The sequence below is a fragment of the Crocodylus porosus genome, unplaced genomic scaffold (assembly GCF_001723895.1).
Source record: "Crocodylus porosus isolate Cpor-Errol unplaced genomic scaffold, CroPor_comp1, whole genome shotgun sequence".
In the NCBI taxonomy this organism is placed as follows: domain Eukaryota; kingdom Metazoa; phylum Chordata; order Crocodylia; family Crocodylidae; genus Crocodylus; species Crocodylus porosus.
The window spans coordinates 53,312,215-53,339,524 of NW_017728931.1; the positions used below are offsets into that span (position 1 = coordinate 53,312,215).

Genomic DNA, 27,310 nt, shown 5'->3' on the forward strand with positions numbered 1-27,310 from the left:
CTGCCCAAAAAATAGTCTTTCAACATTTCTAGAAGATGTCCAGGTTTGGAGGGAGTTCCAAAGCTGAGGAGCAGCTGCCAAGAATGAGCTTCTTCATAGTTTCACTGAACTAGTTTGGTGCACAAAGAGAACTTGCAAGAGATTGCTGTTGGCTAACCTAAGGGACTGCAATGCAACTTCGATATGTAAGGTTCAGACCATTACAGACTAAAGGCATTGAGTCAGGCATCCAGAAGATCAGAAACCCACAATTAATGACATCTGTGAAAAGTTTGGGTAAAGTGACTTGCCCACTGTCATCTGGGAACTCTCTGGGCAGAGTCAAAGAGAGAATTTATTTCATCTTGCTTAACCACAAGGTCATCCTTTCTCTTTCCCCTGCAGCTGCCTGCCTCATTCACTACGCACCTTCCAACTTCTCCAGAAAATAAAGCAGGTGGTACACATATCTGTCTCCTTTACTACACAGACCTGTGCATAGAATAAGGTGGGGTTCTACAGGAAACAGTATATGATCATGTAATTAAGAGTGAATTGTAAGACATGAATGCAAGAATGCCAACTTAAGGTCATGCAGCGAACCTTATTTCTAGGATTTCTGAACTATTGAGTACTTGACTTTGCAACCTTAATCTTTTAACTTGGATTTTTGTGTATAACCTGCATATGTGATCAGTACTGTAACAAAAAAAGATGTTGGGTAGTAGGTTTTGTGGCTGATGTAGTCCAGCTCCATGGCAGTTTGGCAAGACTTTGTTACTAAGAATTCAGATACACCTATATTAATAAATTTAAAAGTTAATGTTCTTACAGCAACAATTTACATTAGTCATTGACTAATACGTAGGAAAAGTAGGTCTGGAAGGCACCTCACAAGGTCATGTAGTCCAGCCACTGCTCAAGGCAGGACCATCCCTGACTAAACCGTCATAACCAAGTATAGTAAAAGCCGCGTTATCTGGCACTTTACAAGCCGGCATGCTCTATTAACCGGCATGCCAGCTTGTAAGGTAAAAGCGAAACCGGAAGTGCCCACTGTGGCACTTCCGGTTTCGCCGAGCCCCCATGGCCCGGGGCAAAGCAGCCTGTGCTGCTGAGCCCCCCCAATAACTGTTCTTTTCCCCTTTCTCTTCTGCCCCCCTCCCTGTCCCTCACAGTAGGAGGGGCGGCGACCCAGCAGGAGGGGCGGCGGCGCACCGGACGCAGCAGGAGAGGCGGCCTCTCAGGTAACCAACATATTTTGTAATCCGGCACCCTCAATTCCCCATGGGTGTCGGATAACAAAGCTTTTGCTGCATCTATCTAACTTACTCTTGAAACTTCCAGGGATGGCAATTTCATAACTTCTCTAGTTGTCTGTTCCATTGCTTGACCCACCCTCCTAGTCAGTAAGTTCTTTCTAGTCTCCAACCTAAATTTCTTCTGCAGCAGCTTGAGGCCATTACTTATAGCCCTGTCCAATGCAGCCACAGAGAAAAGGTGGCTTTTCCTTCTTGAGGTGTAGGGCCCAAAACTGGACACAATACTTGAGGTGAGGCTTACCAGTGCTGAGTAGACCTAAGCAATCACTTCCTTTGATTTGCTAGTGACACTCCTGTCAATGCAACCTAGTACACAGTTGGCCTTTTACAATGAGAGCACACTGTTGATTTGTACTCAGTTTACAGTCTACTGTAGCCCCTAGGTCCTTCTCTGCAGTACTGTAGCCTAGCCAGTCATTCCCCTATCTGTGTGTAAAATTATTCCAACTCTGTTGCAGGGCTTTGCACTTGTACTTGTTGAATTTCATCTAGTTAATTGCACACTATTTCTCCAGGCTGTCCAGGTTGTAACCCCTGACCTATTCTGCAATTACTCTAGGCTGCCTGACTCTTTCCCTCTCTTTACTGCCAGCTGCACTTATCTGGTAGCTGCCCCTATTTGTGAAGACTGAAATGAAATGAAAAAGATGTTAAATACTTCAGCCTTCTCTGCATCATCTATAACTAGATTGTATTCTGCATTCTGTAAGGGACCTGTGGTTTCTTTGGTCTTCCTCTTGCTCTTGACATATTTGTAGAATCCCTGTTTATTGTCTCTTATGTCCTTTGCACGTATTTTCATTATTGCAGCTATTCTTGCTTGTGGGCATCTTCCCTTTTGAGTTTACGGGCTCCTGTATAGTGACAGCTGTCTGGGTGTGCATTAAACCCATTTATTCCCAACTCCCTTTTCCCAAGCCCCTAAATAAATTAGGTAGGAAAAAGATGATGGAAATCTACTTTTGCAAAGATGTCTGTGGAGGGCCTGGAGGAGCAGCATGGTGGATGGGGTTATAGCAGGAAGGGGGAAGTTAGTAGACAAACAGCATCAAGGTTTGGGATATACTTTGACTCCATAGGAAAAGCTGTAGTTGTAATGTGCTGTTGGGTGGTCATGAGTGTGGTGAGCCAGCTGGCACTTGAAGAATAGGAGTTGAGGCCAGCAGGGGATGGAACTGCTCCTTCTCTTGTGTTATAAAATGGAATAGTTGCAGCATTGTAGTAGTGGTGCAGTGCTTTATTTAAATGGCAACTCCCATATGACAGGACAGTTCTGCATCTGAACCGAGAAGCTGACTCTCTTTTTTTGTGGATACAATTATTAGATTATTTTATACTAAAACATAAGCTATTTGGAAGGACACTTTCCCCAATTATTTTGTTTATGGCTTAATCTGAGCAGAAACTGATTTTCAGTTTTTACAGATTTCGGAGAATGTTTTTCAGTATTTCTGTTAGATCCTAGTTTGGAAAAAAAACAAAAAAACCCCAAGGGAAAAAAAAAACCCAACACCTAACCCTAAATGATGTGGAGAATATCTTGCTGTTTGTGTGGCAAGCCTCCCTTCCTTCACATTTTTGATCAGTCTCTGGCAATTAAGTTTGAGCTTTCCAAAGCAGTGTTTTCTATTAGCTATGCTTAAAAATCATGATGTCAGCAATTTTGATACAGAAATGTGGTATTTTTTTAATTTAGGTTTTTTCCCGTCTAACAGAGTTCAGAATTTTGAAATGAGACGTTGTGCACTAATATAAATTAAGTTTTGTATATGGATTAAATCCCTCACACCTATTAACTTATGACTCTAGAATTTTTTTCTCCTAATTGGAAAGTAAAAGAGGTCATATAGGAGGAGAAACTCAAATGGGGTTCTTAGGTCTTTTTTTGACAAGAATGTCTCTTGAGTACTGTAACTTTAAGGTAATGGCATTTGATATCTTTTGAAATAAAATGAGTTGAAAGTACAGAACTTGAGTTACTGCCAGGAAGCTGGGTTTTGTTTTTTCATTGGTGTTTTTTCTGCATGTAGAAAAGAACTGTTTTGAACTCTACCAGCACAATTTGGGAACCAAGCACCCCCTTACAGTCAGTCAGGTTGTGGGGTGGCTCCCTTTTGAACTTCTCCTTCTTTTTAAAGGTTCTAAATCTATGCAAGATGGCTGGGGGGAGAATGATGGGCCAGTAACAGGAACGCGGCATTCCAGCTGGGAAGAGGAGGAGGAGGGAGGGGTCTGGAACACACCAGGCTCTCAGGGAAGCAGTTCCTCCCACAACTCAACGAGCTGGGGGCCAGGAAAGAAACCACAAATTAAGGTAAGAATCCTAATGCTTGAATGATATGTTCATACTTGCCAGGTGCTCTGAAACCAGATGTAATCAGGCTATTGGGCACTTCCTTTTGGAAAACAAGCTATTGTATTGTGTCATTCCATCACAGAGGTGGCTGCATTACAGTGGTGTCTGAAGTGCTATGTTTCTGGACTTTTTGAATATAATGCGGCTATTATGTCTTGTAACTCTGATAGTAGTTGCCAAATTCTTCTGGCATGTGGGCTGCAGAGCCACTACCTAATGAAGCTGAGCAGTACATGTCCCAGAGTTGTTGCTTTTCTCTTGCTGATGCATCATTCTGAATTAGGCTGCCACAGATTCCCTTTACGTAATCTATTAACATTCTGATCCCACACACTCTTCTTTACTGTTACTTTTGTGCTGGGACTTATTCCATCTTTGCTAGTTTATGACAACAGTGCAAAAAAGCAGAAGTGGGTGACTGTACTTGGCTGCTGAGCTAACTGCTGCACAAGGAAATGAATGTGTTAATGTTTCTACTGTAGTGTTTCTACCTTCAAACAAGGACTTCCTTTTGGCCAAGAGCTGAGAGATGCAGATTAAAACGAATGTCTCACAACAGCTCTTGGGAGCATTTGATCAGTCTTTACTGTAGTACCAGGGTTGGGGAGAGTTGCTTTTTGGGACCCATTGATTTCCATTAATTTCAGTCCTGTTTTTTTCCTTGCTCATTTTTCAGACCCTGTTTTATTCTTCTTACCACAAAACAATAGTCTTGTTAGCTTTGCTTTTCAGCTTGGTTTTTGTACTCTAGTATTGCTGATTTGGCTTTCAGTTTTGTTTTGTGGTCATTTACAAATAGCATTGAGGCCATATTGAAAGCCCAGTCAGCATGGTGTTGATTTTGAGAGGAAAGAGCTAAAAGGGGAGAAAGCACAGTGGGGACTTCCACATAAAACACACCAAAGAAATCATCTGTTTAAACAAATAAGGAACTAAATAGCTGTGCTCAAATCTGTTTTGGTCCTAGAATAAAACAGAAGGAGTGTTATACCTATTGCATAAATAAATCTCCATCCACCCTGATACTCAAAAGTGAACAGTTATAGTCAGTTTTTAATAGTATCTGGCAAGTCTCTAACAGAATAAAAGCTTAATATATAATTGTAGCGTTTGAGAGGTGGTTTTCAATGACATTGTTTTCGGGTGATACTTCTGCAAGTCGGGTGGAATCAAGGAAGTGTGAAAGTAGAGGAAGGGTGATAGGGAAACTATTTAATTACCTGTCTCTGTTTTTCAGTGCCCATTAAAAGGAGGAAATAGTGATTCATGGATGACCCCTTTATCCAAGCAGTTTTCAAATATGGGATTGCTAGTAAGTAGCTTATTTTTTAACGCCTTAAGCAGCTCTGCTTGGGAGTAGTAGACTTTCTGTATTAAGCAGAATTATAAATTTAGTTATTTGCTAGCAGATTTTTTACAAAATGCTCCTTTTTTTAGCTTCATAGCCTTTCCTATCGTATCATTCCCACTAGTGATAGTAGCTAAATCTTTAAACTCCACTAACTATTTTAGAAATGTGGGGTGTATATATAGTTCTTATTTTAGAGTTAAGGAAATTGGGATGTGAAGGTGCTGTGATAAGCCTGAAACCACACAAAATGCCATTGGCAGAACTGGGGGTAGAAGCTCTTGGCCCCTGGTCTCAAATTCAGTCCGCTAGTCCACGGATGTCTCAGAGTTATGGGAACACCCTGTTCCAGACTGCCAGCAGAAGAATAACTTGGCAGCACATTTCAAAATTTGATGACTTGACAGGTCATGAGGATGAGCTATCATTTTGGCTGTCATTCCCAGAACTTGATCCTTTGACCACTGGAACATGAGGACAGAGGTTAATTTCTCAGAGCAGCTGTTCATCCATCTCTCTCTGTGGCATGAGTTCATATCTCCTTTTGCAGTTTAATAAGCCTACCACCAAACACAGTTGGGGTAAGGTGTGTTCAAGGTTGCATCAGGACTCTTTAGTTTCATTTAGAAAATGACTTTTCACTCTCACAGGTATGCCGTTGCTTTATTCTCATCTATCTTTAACCTTGAAAGACGTTTTGTGTAATATTCTCCAGGTTTGCCTGGGTGTCAGTACAGCATCTCTTCCTTTTTTTGCTTCTTTCAGAGTCAAACTGAGGACACTCCAGGCAGTAAGATAGAGTTGTCTGTAGGTATGTATAACTTAATTAAAATACATTCGGTGTAATGGGATTGAGTACCACGGGCTAAGTTTCCATGGATGACATGGTCAACTTGGAAGACGTGTGGATAATAATTTCTGAGCACTTTTCTTACAAGCAGGACAGCAGCAGAATTCAGCTGCTTAGCTTGTGCAGATAAGCAGCCATTGCGGAAACAAACAAGGCTGAGGAAGAGGTCTACATAAAATGAAGGCATTGCACAAAAACCAAAACAAAAGCAGGAGACCCTATTCAGATTGTAGTGTTTGATACTGCTGTTTGGAGGAAACAAGTGCCCCTTGTCATGTGTCTTAGCTAAGTGGAAAAGGAGAGAATTTATTAGCTCTTGGCATTAGGATATCCCAATTACCACAGCTCCCTGGAGTTGATGTGAGGGGGGAAAAAGAAGAGCTAATCCTGAGTAGGACTAGATTCTTTAGTCTGGACAACCTGACCACAAACAACAGGGAGCTTAAGTGGGTTATGCTATACGAGAGGTGTCATTACAAATGATAAATGAAGGTGACCCCTTGGATTATTTGGTTCAATCTCGGAGACGATCGTAGAATCAGAGAAGTAGGGTTGGAAGGATCTCCATAAGTCATCTGTTCCAACCACCTGCCTCCAAGGTAGGATCATCCCTGTCCAAACTATCTTGTACAAATCCACAATCTGTAACCTCTTAGTAAAACAGCAGTTAACCCTGATGCAACACAAATCATAATACCCTAACCTGCCACAGGTAAAGCAAGGGGACCACAGCAGCCAACATCCTGCTTCTGTAAAAAGTTGTTATTATACGTGCAAGAAATCACAGGTACAGGGCCATGCCCCTAGCAACAGAAGCAAAAACCCCCATAGTCCATACCAGTCTGACCATGGGGTTAAATTCCTTCCTGACCCCAAAAATTGCAGTATGTCTGAACCTGTGATTTGACTGTTGGGTAATCTCATTTGATCAATGCCTCAGAATTCATCCTAACTTTATTCTTAGGCAAACTGTTTCAGTAGATGATTGGCTTTGTCATCTGATGCTTTCCTAATTTCCAAACTGAAATTGTACATGGGCCCTTTGTTCTTCTCCAAACAGCTACTGTATAATTAACACTTGTGGGACTGAGATGCCAACACCACAAACTTCTGGAGTCTTCAGGACAACCTGACCACAAACAACAGGGAGTTTAAGTGGGTTATGCTATACCATAGCTTCCGTTTGGGCTATTTACTTGCCTGCATATCGCCTCCTGAAAGATTCCTAAGGCATGTGAGACGGTGACAATAGCTCAGGTCATCCCACCTGTTGATGGCAGAACAAGCTTGAATCTTGTACGGTGTCCTTAACATTCCTCTTTGTGGTTTGCTTTTCTTCCCCCCCTGCATTTGGGGGTGAGGTTGGGGTGCAAGAGGTGTTGGCCTATATAGCATGAATGTCATCTCCAGCTTACAAAAGCAGGAGAGCTATTTCATTCCCTTATTATCAAAAGAGGATCATCAGGCCCAGTGAATGGATGCTGGGCCTGAAGATCCAAGCCCAGAATTGAAGGTAGAGATCTGCCCATCATAATGCTTTTATATCTGAAATAAATGACAGCAGGGTTCCTGGATCCTCCAGCCAGTCATATCTAGTGGCTGGCACAGCTTGGCTTTGGAGAATCATTTGCCAAAGTAGTTGTCACTGGATCTATGCAGAGCAAAAGATTCTCTGGATGGATCCAAGTCACCATCAACTCTGAATTGTTTAGTAAAGAGGTACTATGTCCAGAATGTGTTGCTGAGGTCCTTAGATCTATTTAGAGTCACAGTCTGTTGCTGAGGAACCAGGTTCTATCAACTCTGTACCTCACAGGAGCAGCACTGAAGTCCTTAGATCTTTCTAGGTTGATTAATCTCATCCCAGTGATCCAGCAGAAACCCCTTAAAGTGCCCATGCTGAGCACAGAGTAAATGGCATCTCTGGACCCACTGGGTCAGGTCATTCCAGTGTCAGGTGTTCAGCATCCTTGACATGGTGCTCACAGTAGTTTTGATGCCACTTATATTGCTCCTTACTAGTGAGAAGTCACTGGCGTAGGAATCAATGTAACTGCTCAAAGATAATCAATGCCTGGCTTTATTTGGGCATAAACTTTATTCCTTGGCCAGCCTGCTGGTTACAGATGTCAGATATCAAACGATATTGACCATAGAACTTCCTTGTGTGGGAGATGCTGCTGCCCTGGTAAGTCATCCCCAAGATGCTGGCATATGCCCAGGTTTTTCTTGGAAACACCTTCTACATACAGACTTTGCTTATTAAACTAACAGCAGCACATGTGAGGAAACGGTCTTGATAGGAATAAGACATAGGTGAATGTCCATCTGTCTCTTTTTTTTTTTTTCTTTTTTTTTTTTTTTTTTTTTTTTTTTAAATATCTCTTGGTTAGTAGGGATGGAGATATCTACTGAAAATACTGTAGCCAATGTTTTGGCATTTCTGCAGTGCCAGTGTTGGGCTATAGTAACTTGTTTCTTGGATGCCTGGGTTTCTTTCTGTGCCTATACCTCATCTCTCACAAAATGTTATGTATTTTTCCAATTTCTGAAGGTTTGTGTAACAAATAGTTCTCTCTTATATCTGCACAAAACTGGATTGCATGGGAGCCTTGTAAAGACCCAAGCTTACAGAACCTTTTTGCTAGAGGATAGATTCCTTGCCAGTGCAGTGAGATGGCATCAGATGTACCAGTCTGCATCTGAAGTCTGTACACAGTTAGTCATGTGTGAATCGCTCCTATTTTGACACTATGAAGTATCATGGCTGAGGACATTCTAGTTGAATGAAGGCAAATGAAAAATAGACCCATTAAGGGAGATGCTTTCCTCATTGGTAATTGTTTCAGGTGGTAGACTTAAGATACTTGCATTAATGTCCTGGAAGTGAGAGCTACTTGAGTAACTGTGATCAATTCAAAACTTGTCCAAGTCTTTAAATAGACTATGCCATGGTGTTATGTTTTACCAGCTGCCACAGAATGGGCTCATTTAACCAGCTGTGTCAAAAAGAGTGATCTGGTGATCCAGTAAGATTAAATCCCAACTAGTTCTCTTTCTGCTGAAAGTTATTTTGTTTTCTCTGGTTCTGCTCCATGTATGAGTAGGACTCACTTTCCTGATGGACTTTCCTTTTCTTCCTAGCCTGGGGTCAGGTGTTCTCTGCCTTATCTGAACCTGTTACTTTGACTTGTCTTTTGGGAATTTAGTCGTAAATCAAGATTCTATCAGTAGCCCTAATGAGGTCTTGAAAACTGTTGCCACTGTCCTGTATCTGGTGTTGACCTCTGCTAGTTCTGTTCTTTGGACTACTTGATCTGTCAACATAGAATTTATGTTTCTACCCTGGTCAGAAGTTTCTCAGATCACCCACTTGACTTCTGGACAGCTTAGGTATTCAGCAGCAGGTGCTCAGGGGAAGTTCAGAAGACCCTACTGGAGAGCCAGGTGGCTTTGATTATAGATTGTCTTGTTCCAATTAACTGGAAGGAATTTCCTTTTCAAGCTTTTCAGACGGGAATGGGCCTTTTCTTTAAACTTCAGCTATCTGTTACTCTTTTTTTGTATTGTCAGGTTGTGTTTGGCTGCCATCACAGCTTTTTATCCTATGCAGTCTGCAGTAACAAAGTTTCTGAAAGGTTTGTTCTGTGTGCCACTAAAGGCTGGTTGAAAGATTTATTTTGCTGCGGTAGTTGCAAGAAAGGAGACTGGACTCTTCATTGCAATAGATAGGTGTAGATAGGCTGTGTCGTGGGTGCTCCAACAGAGCAAGTTTGTTTATTTGCCCTAGACAAGGTTTTCATATGTGGAATTCTGCTGTGAGATTTGTACTCTTGTTTCCATGATATTTATGGTGTCTTGGTTTAAGTGTTTGTTAAACTGCTCTTCTGTTCCATGTCTCTGTTAAGGTGTCATTTATTATAATAACTTCAGCTTGGAGAGTTAGTGAGATACCCATTAGACCTGTAAGTTGCCTTGTATCTTATACGGAAGTGGAAATGTTAACTTACCTGTATTATTGTCAACCTGAAACCCTGCAGCTCCATGCAGGCTTTCTGGTGTGCTTTCCCTTACCAAGGTTTGATTCAGGAAAATGAGGTGTGGTCATTTCCACTGTTCTTGATCTGGCATTGAGAGCAAATCCAGAAAAAACAGTACATAGGAAATTGTGAGATGCTTTGAAGAGATGTGAAGCTCTGTATACGGACCTGCTCTTGAGACCCAATGGAAGACATTTGATATTTTCTGTCCAGAACCAGATATAGGCCTCTGTTTTAACATGTCACTTGCTAGCATCTTGTCTATGTGACTCCTATTTTAATTACACATGCACTATACACACGAGGTTTTTTACAAGTTTATTTGGGTCATTTATGCATCTAACACACCTTCTAACCTCTCCCATCAGAAGAAAAGGGTTCTGCTGCTTTTCTACTGTAATCTCTTAAATGGGAATGAAGCAGCAAGTTTAATGCTATGGTCAAGAGATACAGACCAAGTCTTTCAGTTCTATATATGGTCCTCTCTTTTGGGTAATTCCCTTTCTTTCAGCATATGAACTGCAGTTTCTACACGCTGCTGGGTTCTTGAAGCCTTTCAGAAGGCCATGCAGTTCAGTGTCATAAAGGCAGTTATTCTTTTCACCTCCTCCTAAATCTCTTTATAAGGTAGACTTGGATTTTTCTCTTAATTTATTCACATATTAAGTGGGGACCTACTTAATTTGTGATTTCACAGATTTTGCTGAACCCATGAAATCCTCAGTTGTCCAAGAGATCAACTTAAAAAAAGAAAACATCATGAAAATAAGCCAGCGGTTCTTGCCATCTTGCAGCCCTCTCAGGAGGGGAAGGCACCAGCTGGCAGGGTGACACACAGGGCAGCCAGCAGCTAAGATGGGTGACTGCCCCCCAGTGGCAAGGGCTGGAGCCGCTGGGAAATACTCACAAAATTGGCTCTTCATGCTGCTTCCAACCCATGACAATTCCTTTGTCAGACCTTGAATTAAGTAGGTCCCTCCATATAAGAGCTTTGAGACCTGATTCATCATCTGCTGAAGCCAAACTCTTTACCATTTGGACTTTGCTATATAATTTCAGTAGGACAAAACCAGTCTGCAAATCGCGAAAGCTAGTAGCATCTTGTTAATCCAAAGGATAAGATGTTTCAACAAAGGTTGACTCCTCGAAATTAAGTTTCAGGTTGCATCAAAAATTTGTTGTGAGCTCAATATGGATGACCATCATTTTGTATCCAACTGCATTCTGCTAGAGATTAGGTAGATTACTCAACCCTTTTGAGAAGCAGCTCTTCCACTTTAAATCTGTAAAGCTGCTGCTGGGAGCTCCATATATACCTTGACAATCTAGTCTTCATTATCAACCTATAGATTTGGTGCATAGTTTATTGGTTCAGTCTTTGAGTCCTTATTTTAAAGAGGACTCCTTTCACCTAACACCTTAGTCAGCTGTTTTGCAGACACTTGAGGTAGGATTGTTGGGCAAATCATCCAAAGAATGAATGAACAGTTACTTACTGTAAAATATTTCTGCTGCTTCAAGGTACTGTGTCTTTGTGGACCTAATAACCTGTGCTCTACTGTGTGAAATTATTTAGCCTTGAGGGATTTTGTATCGGTGAAGGAATGAAGTGATTAGTTTGAGGGCACCGTGTCTTTATGAGAGGGGCTTGAGAACATGTTAGCCACATTCAAGGGCCAAATGCATGTTATTAGCCAAGAGTTTGCCCCATGTCTGTGAGAGCATACATGCACGTAGAGAGTGATAGAAAAAAACATATTTAAGAACTACAGTAACTGCAAAGTGAGAAATCTGTCTCTGATACTGAGACAGGAGTGATATACTGAATGGGGAAGCTTTGCTTGTCTCAATCTTTTGTCAATTCATCGTGTAAGATACCACTGACAACCGAAATGTGAATTTCTTATCTAATTTAAACTAAAACTACAATATTCCAGACTGGAACTAAAGAAAATAAATGGTCTACTTTTAGCCTGGTCATTGTTGGAGTGGGGGAGCCTTTTCAGTTATCTGGATAAATATAGAAAATGTATTACTGATGACTGCTAATTCTGGACAGTCATATGGTCAGTGAACGCAATTTTTCGATTAAGTGTGAAATAATGGCAACGTTTGATCTGGACAAAATTTCTCATAGACAGCTGAAGGGATAGGACTATCTGGGATGAGCAAAAGCAGAGAACTTTCATAAGTTGTTTTGGGAACGCTGTAGTTTCTGACATGAAGTGATTCAAGTTTAAATGTGGAAGTGGAGGGGTGGCAAGATTGTCTTGCAGAATTTTGTACTATAGCTCTTGGGGCAGAGGAGCAGCTGCTGAGCATCACTTTTTGGGATCTGTTAGAAAAAAGTGAACCTAGCCAGGTCATCTTGATTTCAGCAGTTTCTTCCAGGATGCGTAGTTAGGTTGTTTAGTACCTTATGAGGAATGGTTTTGAAGGCATCTGAGGAGAAGTGCAAGATCCACCTGATGTTTCACCTCTGTCCCTGCCATAAGAAAGTAAACTGAAACAATCTCCCCAGTCAGCTGGCATGCATCTGAGATGTCAGCAGAGAACAACAGATTTAAGCAAGGTTACTACTTCCTTCTCAACACTTTTGCCTATGAACAAGAGGTTGATCACTCAACTACAGTAAATTCAGCTGTCAGTGAATAGTTTTTTGAGAACAGGTTAGACTGTATCATGTTTCAGAAATGGTTAGTTGAATGAGGCATTAACCCTTTGTGAACTACAGGTCCTCTGGCAAAGAAGAGCATGGCTCCAGGCCTGTAATGATTTTAGAACCTCAGTCTGACCTACTACACCCAATTATGATGAAGCATTTAAGTATGATACCATTTTTGTGGTGAATGCCTCTGGAATATAAGAGTTTCATCAGATTTATTTTTTTTTAAATGGGACAAGTGCTGCTTTCAGCAGATGGTTGAGGGGAGGCAATTTTGAAATAACTTCCTTTAGTCAGGGTTTGGTCACCCTGTGTTTTTTCGTATTACAGGTTGATTTCACATTTTCAGGTTCAATTTTAAGACAAGTGGCTTTTCCCTTTGAATATAATTTGATGGCTACAAATAGACTTGACTGCTGTTGCCCCTGCAAAATCCCACAGAAAAACAAAACAACCAAAGAAATCATTTAGAGAATTAAAAGAACTAAACATACTGAAAAAACAACTGAATCAGTGTTTTTACAAAATAAAATAAATACAAATGTCAAAGGCCCAGCTATAGATGGTATACAAGTAGAGTTTGCTTCCTTTTTTATGGTTAATTTGGAGGAAAAATAGGGAGACTAACAATCAGAACAATACAGTGATTGTAAAAAAGGATGTTATTGTCTTGTTCCTTGCCATTGCATGTGACTTGCAGTGTTACAGCTTTCTTTACATTTTAGCCTCCTTTCTTCACAGTTTTACTAAATACATCAGAGAACCATATCATATGCTGGTAAAGGATATGTGGGGAACAGCATGTCCACTACTATAAGTTTTTGGTTATTCTTGGTTATGAGAGGAACTGCTCATTTGCCCTGAAAAGGGAATTCGTGTGCAAATATAGGGACACGTTTGGTGTAGTTTCTCAAAATTACAGGAGATAATGTGAGTTGTAGATGTATATGTTTACAATTTAGAATGTGTGGTGACTTTCTTTCCATCATACTCTGTGCAGACTTAAGTGCCATGTGTAGAAAATCCAAGAAGCACTCCTTGCCAGAGATACCTAGAAACATAGTGCACTTGCAGTGGGTTCCAAGTGAAACACAAGGAAGTAAATATAAGCAAGTATCATTGCCCCAGTCAGGCTGTTGAAGCAAGAAACTTTATGTAGATGTTTCTGCACACACGATTAGAATTTCTAACATGAAAATATATTATTTATTAATGCTTACGAAGCACAATTGCCTTGTTAATCTTTGAAATTAAACACGTTGCTTGACTTGCTTCGTCAGCTTTAATAATATCTGAGGTTATGCTAAATTGTAAGAAAAATCCATGACTTCTGTTCTTCAGAACTCCTGAATGTTGTCTTGCCATTATGAATCTGTTGAAATAAATAGATGTGATTGTGGTCATAGGCAGTGATGTTTTACCTTCTTGTTCTTTTGCAGGTGGTCTCCCAGATAAGAAGTTTGAGGTGGACAAACGAGCCATGAATCTTGGGGATTTTAACGATATAATGAGAAAGGATCGATCTGGGTTTCGTCCACCCAATTCCAAAGATATGGGAACCACAGATAGTGGGCCTTACTTTGAGAAGGTGAGATGAATCGTTCTGGTTAGAGCAAAATCCACTCATTTTAAGGTTCTAGTTCCTGTCGTCTCTGGGAATGCTAAAAGTTCCAAGACGGAACATAAAAGATATAGTACTGGAAATAAGAACAAGCGCATTTATGTAGTGTACATATATGAAACATTGAAATGGATTGAATACGTGCATAAACAAAGTAGAACAGTGCTGGGGCTTTGCGGCCTGCTCTGAACAAAGATAACTTAGAAGAATTTTTCCATTCTTTTGCTGAAGTGATCCCCATCTGTCCCATCCCCCAACACACACGCACCCCCCCTTCCACGCTCAGTCTAGAGGGCATTGTAATTGATCTTGTCCCGTTTGACTATTCATTTATACTTTTCTGTTATAAAGCTACATTTATATCTACATAATCATAGTCTTCCAAGACTTTTTATCTCTGCTTTCATGTTTGCTAGTTAACAGAAACATCTTTCTAGATTCTTCCATTCATTATGCTGTTTGTCCATTTACTGTTAGTTTTACTTTTGACGTGTGTTTTCCCTGTCATATCTGTTGTATGTTGCCATAGTATCTTTTTCATACTCTTTACCTATTGTAGGCAGGCACTGATTTTTTTTTTTTTAAACATTAGTTGCTTCAAATTATGATTTGGAGTATGTCCCCTGGAATAAAAAAAAATACAATGTAATTTATGCCAATAAAATTGAGAATGGGCAAAATGATGCATAAACTACATGGGCATTGTCTGTTTTAGTAAGTAAGGGTTGTTTTTTTATGTCTAATTTTAAATTCCTCCATTTTGGAGTTACAAGCCAAAACCAGTTTTATGAACTCCCTCTGCTGGTCTGATTTAATAAATGTCATTTGGAGAGCTCTGCTTGTTGCTGATGCAAGAAATGATGTGTGCAGATGGATATAAATGCTAAGAACTCTTTCTAGCTCCATCTGCTTTCACACAGAAAACAATCAGTGTCAAAAATGGACAAAAATTAGTAAGAGATTTTTTTTAATCCATCTTTGCTTAAAAAAATACTTTGACATGAGTGTCTCCTTAGGACAAGGCAGACAAGGAAGGTTCTTTGGGTGAATCTAATATCTTTTAATAGACCAGCTTAAATAGTTGGAAAAAAAAATTAAGCTTTTGGGTTCAAGAAAAAAACGTTTGTCAGACTGAAAATAATTCTAGTTGTCAGGGACTCAACTGAGCCAGGAGTTTGTAGTTGTAATTGCTGTTACAAAACTAAATTGCTTATTCCTCATCACTCACTGTCCCTATCTTTCTCTTCTTGCATTCTGTTGCTTCACTAACCAACTCCTGCTGATTGTCTAACTACTGCTTCAGCTGACTTTGCCTTTCTCCAATCAAGATGGGTGCCTTGGGGATGAGGCTCCCTGTTCTCCCTTCTCCCCTTCTCCCAGCTACAAGCTGTCTCCCTCTGGTTCCGCTCTACCCAACGTCAGCCTTGGGGCAATCGGCTCAGGGCTCAACCCCCAAAACTTCGCTGCTAGACAAGTAAGGAGGCCACCTGCTAAGACTAAATTACTATATTACTAAATGGCTACAATTTAGGCTTAATCAGAGTCAGCTGATTTCTTGCATTTTTTTTTTCTGACAAGATGTATCGATCACTGAATAAACAGAAAATGTTTCAGATACTTTAACCCATCAAAGATCCATCTTCCTGGTTGTTGTCTATATGTATTTTATTTGTTTTGTTGGCCCTTTACTTCCTTCAATAGTGTGACAAGCTGATGAATTTAGTTTCAAAAAGGCATTTTTTGCCATTCAGTAGAAACAATGCAACAGGTATTTATTAGAGTATTTTAGGTATGATAATCTAGTCCTTTAAAAAAATTCTTATCAGGCCCAGTTGGTTTAAACTTAATTTGCTTTTGAACTTTTTTTGTCCAGATTCTGCACTATAATTTCTACATTAAAATATGTTTAAAAAACTAACTTAATTTGGAAATCTCCATGGAAATAATGTTATATGCTTGTTGTACACAGATACTATAAATTAAAATAATTGTAGGTGGGTATGACAGTATCTCCAGCACAATAATTTGGATTATTGTGATAGAATGGTTTACAGAAGTGTTTAAAGTAGAAGGAGCATCAAAACTATTTTAATGGTCCAAGCTTACAAGGCCTATACACTCAACTTTCTGGCATTTCTCTGTTTTGTCGATCAGACTGTCTGTCTGTCTAACACAGAGACAGGCAATGTCCAGCCCACAAGCTGGATCCATCCAACAGTGGACTCCATTTCCCAGCAGCCTATGCTCACGTGGCTGGCGCCAGTTTCCATGGAGACCCCAGCAGCAGCCATGCTATGATAGTGTGGGACAGGGGTTTCTGTAGAGACTGGCCCCAGCAGCACTAGCAGGGCGCATGGCAGGGTGGGGAGCTGCTCTGGGGCTGAGCTGGGATCTTGTGATGACAGCGTGTTCTGGAGCCAGGGCAGAGCCATGATCTGCCTACTTGCCCTTACCCCAAGCATACAGGCTGCAGATCGCTGCTCTGCCTTGTCCCTGGACCACACTGTCACTGCCGCAAGATCTCAGCCCAGTCCTGGAGTGGCTCTCCAACAGCCAGCGCTGCTGGGGCTGGTCTCTGCAGAAACCCCAGATCCTGCACTGTGGCTGCTGCTGGGGTTTCCATGGAAACCAGCCCCAGCCATGCAGACAGGGGCTGCTGGGAAATGGAGTTCGGCCACTGGCCAGATCCTCCATTTTGCCCACTCCTGGTCTAACACTAACTCTTAAGCGCAGCATCAGATTCCTATGTCCACAGATGTTCAAGGCATTGTACAAAACTGTTCTTTCTTTAGGGAGAATTAGACAGCTGAAAGGAAGGAAAATATGGGGCATGCACAGAGCCCCTACACAGCCTGAGTACAATGACAGTTTCAAGCACCTCAGCAATGGTCCATAGCTAAAATGACTGGTTGATGGTTTCCCATTAACACTCAAGCATAACAGCACCTGTTTGCTGTGCCTTTTTACTAGTATGAGGCAAGATAAAGGTGCATCTTATAGACTGAGTCAGAGATGAATATATTTTTTGTGACCAGCTCACTTCATCAGATGCTAAGATCTTACTAGTGGTTTGACATGCAAGAGAAGAGGGAATAAGGTGGGAAAGAGAGGCATAAAGGAATAGGGATATGCATAAAGCTGCTGGTATGGGGCAGGATTAGGGACCCTAATTCTGGAGGGTGGGAAAATTAGGGGCACGTATGCCTCCTAGGGAGAATAGGGAAACCTGTTAGGGGGACAGAGGGGTCTTTGGAGACCCTAGTGTGGAGGTGAAGCAGTAAGAGGAAGGAACCAGGGAAGACAGAACTCTAATTGAGGATCAATCTAATTAGGTGGACAACAAAAGCTCTGCAGGTTAGATGAGCATTAGAAGCATTTGAATTGTGAGCAGATTCATGCTGAATATTCAACCAGCTCCTCTGTCGAACCTCCCATAACGCAAGGGCCAAGATTTATTGGGAAAGTACTGCATTAATGTTTGTGAAAGAGAGTGTTTTTGAGCATGCTGTTTGTTTTCTGAGCTCCTGTTTTTCTACCTGTAAAATGAGAATAATAAAGCAAAGGAAATGTGGAGCAGGAGGTTGTATTTCAAAAACTTCATTCTAGAGCGTTGCAAATTGGACAGACTGGTACTCGTTAGGGACAGCTACCCCTCATGACAGAGGATTCAGAAGATGCTCTCTTCTTAGTGAAATAGTCCTGCAATTTTATTAGTATGTAGCAAATTGCAAAGAATTTGATTAGCCAGAGATATTTATTTCATTTGCTGTTGTTTTAATTTTATAGGGTGGCAATCATGGTTTGTTTGGAAACAGCACAGCACAATCAAGGGGCATGCACACACCAGTGCAGCCACTAAATCCTTCCCCCAATATCCGGGCGCAAGTGCCTCCCCAGTTTCTTTCCCCCCAGGTAAGCAGTCAACACATGGTTTCTTGCAATATACGCTGCTTTTTTGGGGTTTTTTTACGTACCTGCTCGGTGTGGACCTGGTATATTTTATAAGTAGAACCCACAGACTTTGCTCAGAATTTCTTCTAGTCTTCAAGGCTTTGCAAACTGCCCTTCTTTCTTACCTTCCAAGGGAGATCTTTGTAGGTAGTTTGTTTGCTACCCATTTTTTTCACCTTTACTGTAGGCTTGTAAGTCCTAAGTTCTTGCTGGCTCTTTTTACAAAGTGATTTAAAAATGGTATTTTATCACTGAACTTGGAGCCTAGTGAACTTTTATCTTTTACTGTGAAAGGTTTTCTTTACTTTTCTTCCACCATGCATGTTATTTCCTTTCCAGCTTCCTAAACTAGACAGTGAACTTAGTCCTGAGTTCTAGTCTCAACCCCCCCAGTGCATGTATTTTCTCTATTCTTCCTTGTTTGCATGGGCTCTGTAGGGGCTTTGAGACACTTTTTTTTTTTAATTCTATATTTTAGACACACTCAAGGATAAAGAAATGGAGATTCATATTCTTCCCCTGCCCTTGAAAATAGCTATTCATCCACATATGGGGAAAATAAATTCTTTGTAGCAGACACAATTATTTACTCCCATGCCACCATTGATTGCCTTTTCATTTCCACGTGTTACTTGTCCAAGTGCAGAGTTAGCAGTGTGCTGTCATGATTCTGTCTGGTTGCTGACACAGAAAATGCTTCTAGTTTAATGCTGTCTCCAAAATGTATCTTTCTTCAGCGTGGGTAATGGTGTTTTGTGAATTAACTGGATTGTGCATTCTCACAAGCCAGAAAATTGTATTTGGGTATGCACAAAGGTGAGCATGAATAAATCCAATGGCTTTCCAAAAATACTATATAAACTTGGGAATAGGCCATACCTGCTCCCCTCCACAGATGCCTCCCTTTTCTCTTTCTGGTTCATTTTTTGTAGAGCAGTTTATTATGTGTTGTATCTTAATTGTTTTAATATGGTTTCTACACAGGTTTCTGCTTCCATGCTCAAGCAGTTTCCTAACAGTGGCTTGAACCCCGGTCTGTTCAATATGGGTCCCCAGCTGTCTCCTCAACAGATTGCCATGCTAAGCCAGCTTCAGATTCCCCAGTTTCAACTAGTAAGTACTGTACTTTCTCACATATTTCACACCCCCAAATGTAATACTTGCCCTATTTTTGGAAGGTGCCGAAAAAGAGGAAAAAAAAACTTAATTTTTGACTCCAGGTAAGGGGCTGGGGCTGGGACCACATACCTGATTGGAGCTGTGTGCCAGTGCTGAGACTGCATTGGTGGGACTCCAGAGATAATGTGCAGGGTCAGATCTTGTGTGCTGGCTTGATATGGTACACATTTGGGGAGGGGTGGGGTTCCTTATGAGTCTAGAAATTTGGTGGTTGGGAAGGAAGCAGAGGCAGTATTAGTTGCCATGGCTTCCACAGCCACAACAATTAATGCTGCCAGTGTTCTACAGCCCACCTCCCTCCCCGGCCAAATTTCCAGGCCCATGGGGAACCCTTTTCCTCACGTATATAATGCTCATCCCAATTTTCCTAAGCTGGTTTTGGGGGATGTGGTGGAGTATTATATATGAGGAAATATGGTAGCTGGTCACCTTATTGGTATAAGCTGAGTTCCTTACAACTCTGTCCCTATTTACAGACATTCCAAAGATAGCTTTCTCCCTTTAGGTTTGTTCCACGTCTAAGTCTTGTTCTGCTGATTTGCATTATTTGTGTACAAACACCAGTTGCTGCTTTGTACTGGAAAAGCACACTTGTTGGGGAGTGGTGTAATCTAAACTGACGTAGATAGGTATTGTGAAGTTTGCATTTGTTGTAGTCCACTGGTAATGAATCTTAGCAACCCCTTCGGGGGGAGCTGTTGCATGATGATATTTTTGTCATTTGTGGTTATGCTTGTATTTTTCATTACTTAGATATGGAGCTACTGGGAGTATGATTTCTAATTAGATAAGATATAGCAAGGAAAGCAAATCATGTTCCTCTAATAATTTCACCAGGATTTTATTTCCTTGTTAAAAGTAAAGAACCACAGTCATCTTCACTGAAAGCTGTGGATAAGGCTTTACAAGTGGTCAGTTTCATCAAGAATTTTTGCCTGAAAATGCTCCGTCTTCTCCACTTATTTTATAGGCATGTCAACTCCTCCTGCAGCAGCAGCAGCAACAGCAGCAGCAGCAGCTGTTACAGAGCCAGAGAAAGATTTCTCAAGCTGTGCGACAGCAGCAAGAGCAACAGGTATGACATTCTTGGTTCTGTCAAAGAAGGAGGGCACAAAGTGTGTGAGAGAATGTGTCAGTCTGGCAGACTGTGCTAGAGCCTATATGGCATACTCTAGTCTAGTCATTACTGAGGACTGTTAACTCCTTTTAAAGTGGTGTGTGCACATGCATTATTACTCTCCTCTTCTGAAGTAATTACTCCTACATAGTTACCTAAGCTACTGATTTTTATTTGGGTTTTTTTAAGCATAGTTTCTCCCTACATATTTCTTTTGTGTGCAGATTGCCCGTATGGTGAGTGCCCTCCAGCAGCAGCAACAGCAGCAGCAGAGGCAGCCTGGTATGAAGCAATCTCCATCCCATCCCGTTGGTCCTAAGCCGCATTTAGACAGCATGGTACCCAATGCTCTGAATGTGGGTCTTTCAGATTTACAGACCAAAGGGCAAATACCTGGATACGGTTCTGGTAAGCACTGCCATGAGATGGGGTTCTTCATTGTACTGGTAGTAGTATTACTACTCTGTTAGCCAGTTTGACCTTACTAAGACTCTAACAGTCTACTGGTGTTTCTAATTTATTTCTAGGCATCATATTTTTGTTTCTGGTTATGAAGTGTCCAGTTTCTTGACTTTTTTTTAACTAATACTAGAACATTAAACTTGTCTTGCAGTGATATAGGTAGGGGTCACTAGCAAGGTTGCCTTTCTTCAGCCATCTATATAGCACCTCTTGAAAGACAAAATTAGAGATAGTATAGTGAAATCTAGGTAGTTATTTGGAGTTAAAATCCTGATATGCCATATTTATATTCCAGCTGATATTGGTATAGTGCAGTCTATCCATGCACTTGGGCTAAAAAACTGTGAATATAATGGCATCTATGCAGAACATGGTTTGTCTGCAGATTGGAGTTGAGTGCCAGTAGGATACTTCAAAATAATCTGCCTGGAGGTGGCTGAGTGTTTAGAATGAGAGGTGTTGCATGAAGGCAGTGTCTTCTGAGTTAGGTGAATTATTTGCATGCCACCTGGAGTGTGGCCATCCATAGGGGTTTCAGTTACTACCATTGTGTTTCTGTTTATCTTTTGTGTTTGTAAGAGTTTATCTGGAAGGATATTCAAAAACAAAGACAGAGAGAGTGAGCATGAGCGCAAATGGTAATGTTTTCTGTTTCACAGGCTTTGGCTCAAATGTCTTGGATTATGGCATGGTGGGAGGGAAAGAAGCTGGAACAGAATCTCGCTTTAAACAATGGACTTCTATGATGGAAGGGCTGCCCTCCGTAGCTTCACAAGATGCCAATATGCACAAAAATGGTGAGAGAGTGGTTTGAGGTTATTCTCCCAAAATGGTCAAAAGGAAACCTTTTCTTTTTAGTACCACTTTCACCCAGGTGAAAGGTACCGATAGAGCAGTCTTCCTTCTACTTGCTCTTTTGTCTGATTAACTTCTCTATTCATGTTTTTACGAATCACTAGTATCAGCTGCTGATGGGTAACATCTACTCCCCATATGTCATTGCCTCTGACACTGCTGGAAAACTAGTGTGAAGTGTTGGTACTCCTGTGTTGATTTTTAAATTCTTAGTTCCAGTGTTCCTTCCCCTCCCCATTTTCCTCAGGTTAAATGCATCTTTCTCTTGCTTCTCAGGCGCGATAGTGCCCCCTGGAAAAGCCCGTGGAGGATCACCCTACAACCAGTTTGACATAATCCCAGGTGACCCCTTGAGTGGCCATGTGGGCCCTGCTGGTGATAGTTGGTTACCTGCCAAATCTCCACCAACAAACAAGATTGGAAGCAAATCCAGCAACGCCAGCTGGCCTCCAGGTATGGCACAAAGAAAGGTTCCAACTCCTTAGTTGAAATGCCAAGAGGTTTTTTTTTCTTTTCAGCCTTTTTTTTTAATAACTATTTCAGGAAATATATTTCTTGGGCTTTTGTATCCAGTTCATTATATTTCTTTGCACATTTAAATGTGTCTTGAAGGCCTAGGTTCACAGCATAAACTTAAGTTGAGCTGAGAGCAGAAAAGCGTAAACTGTGAAGTACCTACTTCAGATTCATTAGTCTCAAGTGAACTGTGACTACTGGGTTTGGGCATGGAGCTGTGACTAAAATCCTTTTTAATCTGCCTTGAGAGAACCTAAAATATCCTTTTGTACCATTTAGTTTCATACTGTTAAGTGTGCATGAAAGCTAAACAATTTTGTCAGAAGTTTTGCTGACTGTAAGGACATAAATGTTTGGTTTTATGGTTGAGGAGCTGGAGTTTTCTGTGTTGAGTTTGTTGCATTAATCCAGTATGAACTACTTTGAGTGGCTGTAATGATGCGCACCTTCCAGTGCAGATGCGCATGCACTTCATATGCTCAAACTCTCTCGGAAGTATTGTGTAGCCAACAGTAACTGCACGGTATACGTGTACCTTGCCACTTGTTATGCTTTCCCCTGAGGGCATTAAAAGCAGTCCCATCTTCTGCACCTGAGTTCCTTTTGGCTGTTTCTTGCCACAATATGGAACTTTTTGCAGTTTCATTCAGCCACCAACCAAAACTTTACAGCATTGGCTAATGCCTAAGATGTGTGGTTATGCATGTGTCGCACTGCCAGTGACATGTTTGAAGCATAAGGAACTAATATTTACAGCACTGCAGACATGTTTCTACTGTAGACTGGCGCTGTCCAGTCTCTTTACATCAGCAATGACTGAAGAAACGACCTCAATTGTGTTCTTTATGCTATCTCTCTGTCACTGAGCTCACAAGAAGTTCTCCCGTCACCATCAGTGCTACTGGCATCACCAGTGGATATAGGGTTTTTTGCTTTTGTCAGCCACTTAATTAGTATTGGGATAGCCAGGCCTCCTGGGTAGTTGCAAAGGTACTCTCCTAGGGCATCTTTACACATGCTTGGTGTGGGGGGGGTGCTTTAATTAGAGCAGCTTTCAGGAGCCACTCTAATTAAAGTGCCCAGAACATCTTGTATATTCAATGCCCCATGCTTCAAAATGGTGGCAGGGGACTTAAACTAAAGATTGTTCAATGATCTTTTAGTTTATAGCACCCTCACCGCCATTTTGAAGTGCTGGGGCTCTGAATACATGCGACATTGAGGTGGCTGGAGCATGCTAACTAGCACGCTCCAGCAGACTTGATTAATCTGCTCTGATGTTCTGATTAGAACGTGTTGGAACAGGCATCAAGCATGCATATAGGTGCACTAGAGCATCCCCTACCTCCTTGATGATCCAGCTCCCTCAAAGGAGTTTGTTCCAGGATGAACCTCTACATAATAAAATACCAAGCACCATCCCGTGGGCCATTATTTTTGACACGTTGTCATTATGTTTATATTGGCCATAAGAGAAATTTGACTGTTGGACAGGTCCTGTTCCTTCAGGTACCAGTTCATCTGTGCCCAAACCAGAGGACATGTCAAAAGAATAATCCAGTTTACAGAAGTGGAAGGTCTTACTCTACATCCTCCTCTAATCCAGAAGAAATGATGCCCTTAAGCATACCACAGCTAGGCAGTTTCAGGGGATTGCAAGCAAAACATGATCGCTTCTTTCAAATTCCCATGGAAGTATTGGACAACTAACATAAACTGGTGGTGTTCTCCACTAGGCCTCGGTGGGAAAAGTAGCTTTGGCCATGGGAGTCCCACCTTGTCCAAGAAACACCCAAAATCAAGCCTCCCATTAATACAGTTTTGACCCTGTTGGTCTAGAGGGGAAGAAGAGATGTCTAATAGCACGGTATCAGTGCAGTATGCTATACCTATGGATCCTGCAGCATATCTCAGACTTTTGCTATAACACCATATTTGCCTTTGCATCAACAAACAGGGTTGGATGAAGTGTCTGCTCCATGCCAGCAAGCAATCAGTGTTTTTACCTGCTGTAGCAGACACCTGTTTTCACTTTGTCTAGTGTATTTTCTAGATCTTTAGAACAGCTGGGCACACACACAACTTCTGAGTAGTGTTGCTTCTCTCTTCTTGATACAAGATGATTCACCAGTACCATATAAGCTGTCATCCTATGCCTGTCTTCCTAGTGTACCTTCTTCCAGCTTTTGAAATGGAACACCCTGTCCCTAAGCACAGTGGAGGTACACTGTCAACTGGATCTGACCAATGCATTCCCACCGGTACAGAATTGATCCCTCTGTGATATCTCACTCTTTAACCTTTGTGGCTGTCATGGATCTACTAGCAAGTCAGTGCTATTATAAGGAAAAGATGGATTTACTGATTGCTGTTATTTGTGGGAGAGAACTGAGGTCTGGTGATAAGATTCCCCTTTAGGTTTTTTTGTTTGCTTTTTCCTTCTGAACAGTGTACCTGGGAAGATACGGTTTGATTCTTTAAAGGGTGAATGGGTTAATTCTTTGGAAGTAGAAGTCAAAGGCATATCTCACATCCAGCGTATAAAGTGATGCCCTCATTCTGGTAGTATGAAGTTGGGCAGCAGGAGGGAATTATATATTATTTATTTATATATTTCTCTTCTTCCCCCCCCCCATTTCTTGCTGACAATGAGAGCATCACTTTATACCTTGGATATGAGATGTGCCTATGGCTTCTTCCAAAGAATCAAACCATTTAGTTATTCGTCTCGGGTTTTTTTTCTGGCAGAGAGGTTGAAGCACATGGTGATCTCTACCACAAGGCTTTCTCTGGCTCTAAAAGGGCAGGCTTTGAAATAGCTAAGGTGAATCTTGCTATATCTATTAAAGCACATTCTACCATAGGTCAAGCAGCTTCTATAGCATTCGTGAAACACACCCATTGAATAACAGACCACCAGGAATTCTGTTCAGTGTCAGTCTCTGAAAGTGTTGATTGACTGTTGTATTGGCAAAATTGCTGTTCTTCTGAGACTCCAAGAGCCCACCTTGAATGGACTGATCATATTGCATTAAGTGGCAAGTTACATGAATGCACAATGTTGAATAATAGTGATGAAAAGGTCTCTAAGCTCAAATGCAGAAGCCTATATGCACTAACAGTACAGTGTATATGTGAAAAATATACTTCGTAGAATAAAAATCGTAGAAACGATGTAGTATAGTCATCAAGGCCAAGGTCACTGAAGCTTCATTTGGAACTGAGAACAGTAAAAGAAGGACAAGAGTCCCATGAATTTGAGCCAGGGTAGACTTTCATATGTATGAACTATGGAAAACAATATAGTGGGAGAGTAAAACAAGACACATTCTGACTAGGAAGTCTTCTCCTGATGACCCACTAGGGAGCTATAGAAGAGATACTGCTTTTGAGTCCTTTTGAAACATCCTCAAATTTTATTTTTTTTTCTAACTCTCATTTCTCTCTGCATCAACCTTTTGTTACTTCCTGTGCCAGAGTTCCAACCGGGAGTGCCATGGAAAGGTATACAAAACATTGACCCTGAATCTGATCCCTATGTGACCCCTGGAAGTGTGCTGGGGGGTACAGCCGCATCTCCCATTGTAGATACTGACCACCAACTTCTGCGGGACAACACCACAGGTAAATATGCAGACATGTAGTGAAGAGTGATTACTCACTTGTGTTGAGCTTTTACATAGTTAATATAAATGGGGAAGGGGGAGGGAAGCAGTACTCAACCATTACCACAGGGGGTGACAATGACATCTACAGTGTTAACTGCCAAACAAGTCGTGTCTGTAATTACACATTTGTTGCATGTCACAGTTAGTTGTGTTAGTACGAAATGGATTTGTCTTGAGACTTGACTTATACTGTGGAAGATCTGTAATATTTGCCTGCAATCTTTTTTCTTTCCCTTCCCTTTTTGTAGGGTCTAATTCTTCCCTCAACACCTCGCTGCCTTCACCTGGTGCCTGGCCCTACAGTGCCTCTGACAATTCCTTCACCAACGTTCATAGCACTTCAGGTATGCAGGCCTTTGAAAAAGGGTCACTGCCTAGTCAGTGTAGTAGTTATTCAGCCTTCTTAAGCCATTTTGAATATGATATTTAGTGCTTACTGCAAAAACCAAGGAATTGAGAGATTTGATCAGCTGGTAGGCTTTTCTGTCTGATAAGGTGTTTCATTATAGTTGTATTCAACAGTTAAAAGATACATTCATTGAAGTTTTCTTTCAAAAGAAAAAGGTCTCAGTAACATGGATCAGGAAGTGGGGAGTAGAAAACAGGCAAGCATTTCTCATCCAGAATCGGTTAGGCTATCTAGTAGAAGGAAGCGGTGGTTCCTTTTTTTCTCTTTTTTGTTTGGCTCCTGTCTTAACTACTTGCTAAAGAATTTGAATGATTTGTTAGGGAAGGGAAGATCTTGTGCAGTCTTCTAGAAACCTTGTAAACCAAGAGCACTGTTAGGGAAATGTTTCTTTTTAACATCTGCTGTTGTCTTTTCACATTCTGAAGGAGTATGAAGAAGAGGATTTTTAGCTCCAGGGTTTCTGGCCATTAAAGGTCCGTGTTTTCTCCCTGTTATCCCATATCTTGTGTAGGTGCTGAGGACACCAAAGTATTCCTGTTAATAATGGGCACTCCATTCACTATTGAGTAACTGTTGGAAAAATCCAACCTGGGGAATCCAATGAGATTTGAAACGTTTTGTGAATTGCAGACACTGTATGTTGATGGATGGTTTTGATTAGAAGCAGTCTGAACATGTAGCTTTGTTCCACAATAACATGTACAGTTTATTTTTCTAAGTCAAAACTAGTACTCATAAATCTGTGTTTGAGGAACATCACCTAACTCTGCTTTGCCTCCATGTGACTTTTTTTAACATGTAGGAAAGAAAGGAAAGACCTGAAGTAAAACATGAGTAAGGTTAAGAGGCTGCACTACTACCTGATCTAAATATGTCTTTTACTCCCGTGTTCTTCAGCTACCAAGTATTGCTCTGGTACAGGGAAAATGGGTCATCTGAGTTGGATGTTAGAATTCACTCACCCCCAGCATA

At 41.2% G+C, this 27,310-nt stretch overlaps 1 protein-coding gene across 6 annotated transcripts in view; it reads left to right on the forward strand.

The window, feature by feature from the left end:
• Positions 1-27,310, forward strand: part of TNRC6B (trinucleotide repeat containing 6B) — a 174,128-nt gene that overhangs the window by 139,672 nt on the left and 7,146 nt on the right. For 2 of the 6 annotated variants that reach the window (XM_019544975.1, XM_019544974.1), the window contains 12 exons: positions 3,440-3,615; positions 4,895-4,969; positions 5,771-5,816; positions 14,000-14,148; positions 17,968-18,093; positions 19,117-19,245; positions 20,282-20,386; positions 20,653-20,836; positions 21,550-21,687; positions 22,022-22,198; positions 25,739-25,885; positions 26,178-26,273. In XM_019544975.1, the coding sequence (XP_019400520.1) occupies positions 3,440-3,615; positions 4,895-4,969; positions 5,771-5,816; positions 14,000-14,148; positions 17,968-18,093; positions 19,117-19,245; positions 20,282-20,386; positions 20,653-20,836; positions 21,550-21,687; positions 22,022-22,198; positions 25,739-25,885; positions 26,178-26,273 (1,548 nt within the window). Of the gene's footprint in view, positions 1-1,157; positions 1,227-3,439; positions 3,616-4,894; positions 4,970-5,770; positions 5,817-13,999; positions 14,149-15,484; positions 15,656-17,967; positions 18,094-19,116; positions 19,246-20,281; positions 20,387-20,652; positions 20,837-21,549; positions 21,688-22,021; positions 22,199-25,738; positions 25,886-26,177; positions 26,274-27,310 lie in introns of all 6 variants that reach the window. The other 4 variants (XM_019544970.1, XM_019544972.1, XM_019544971.1 and 1 more) reach the window with 4 other exon arrangements.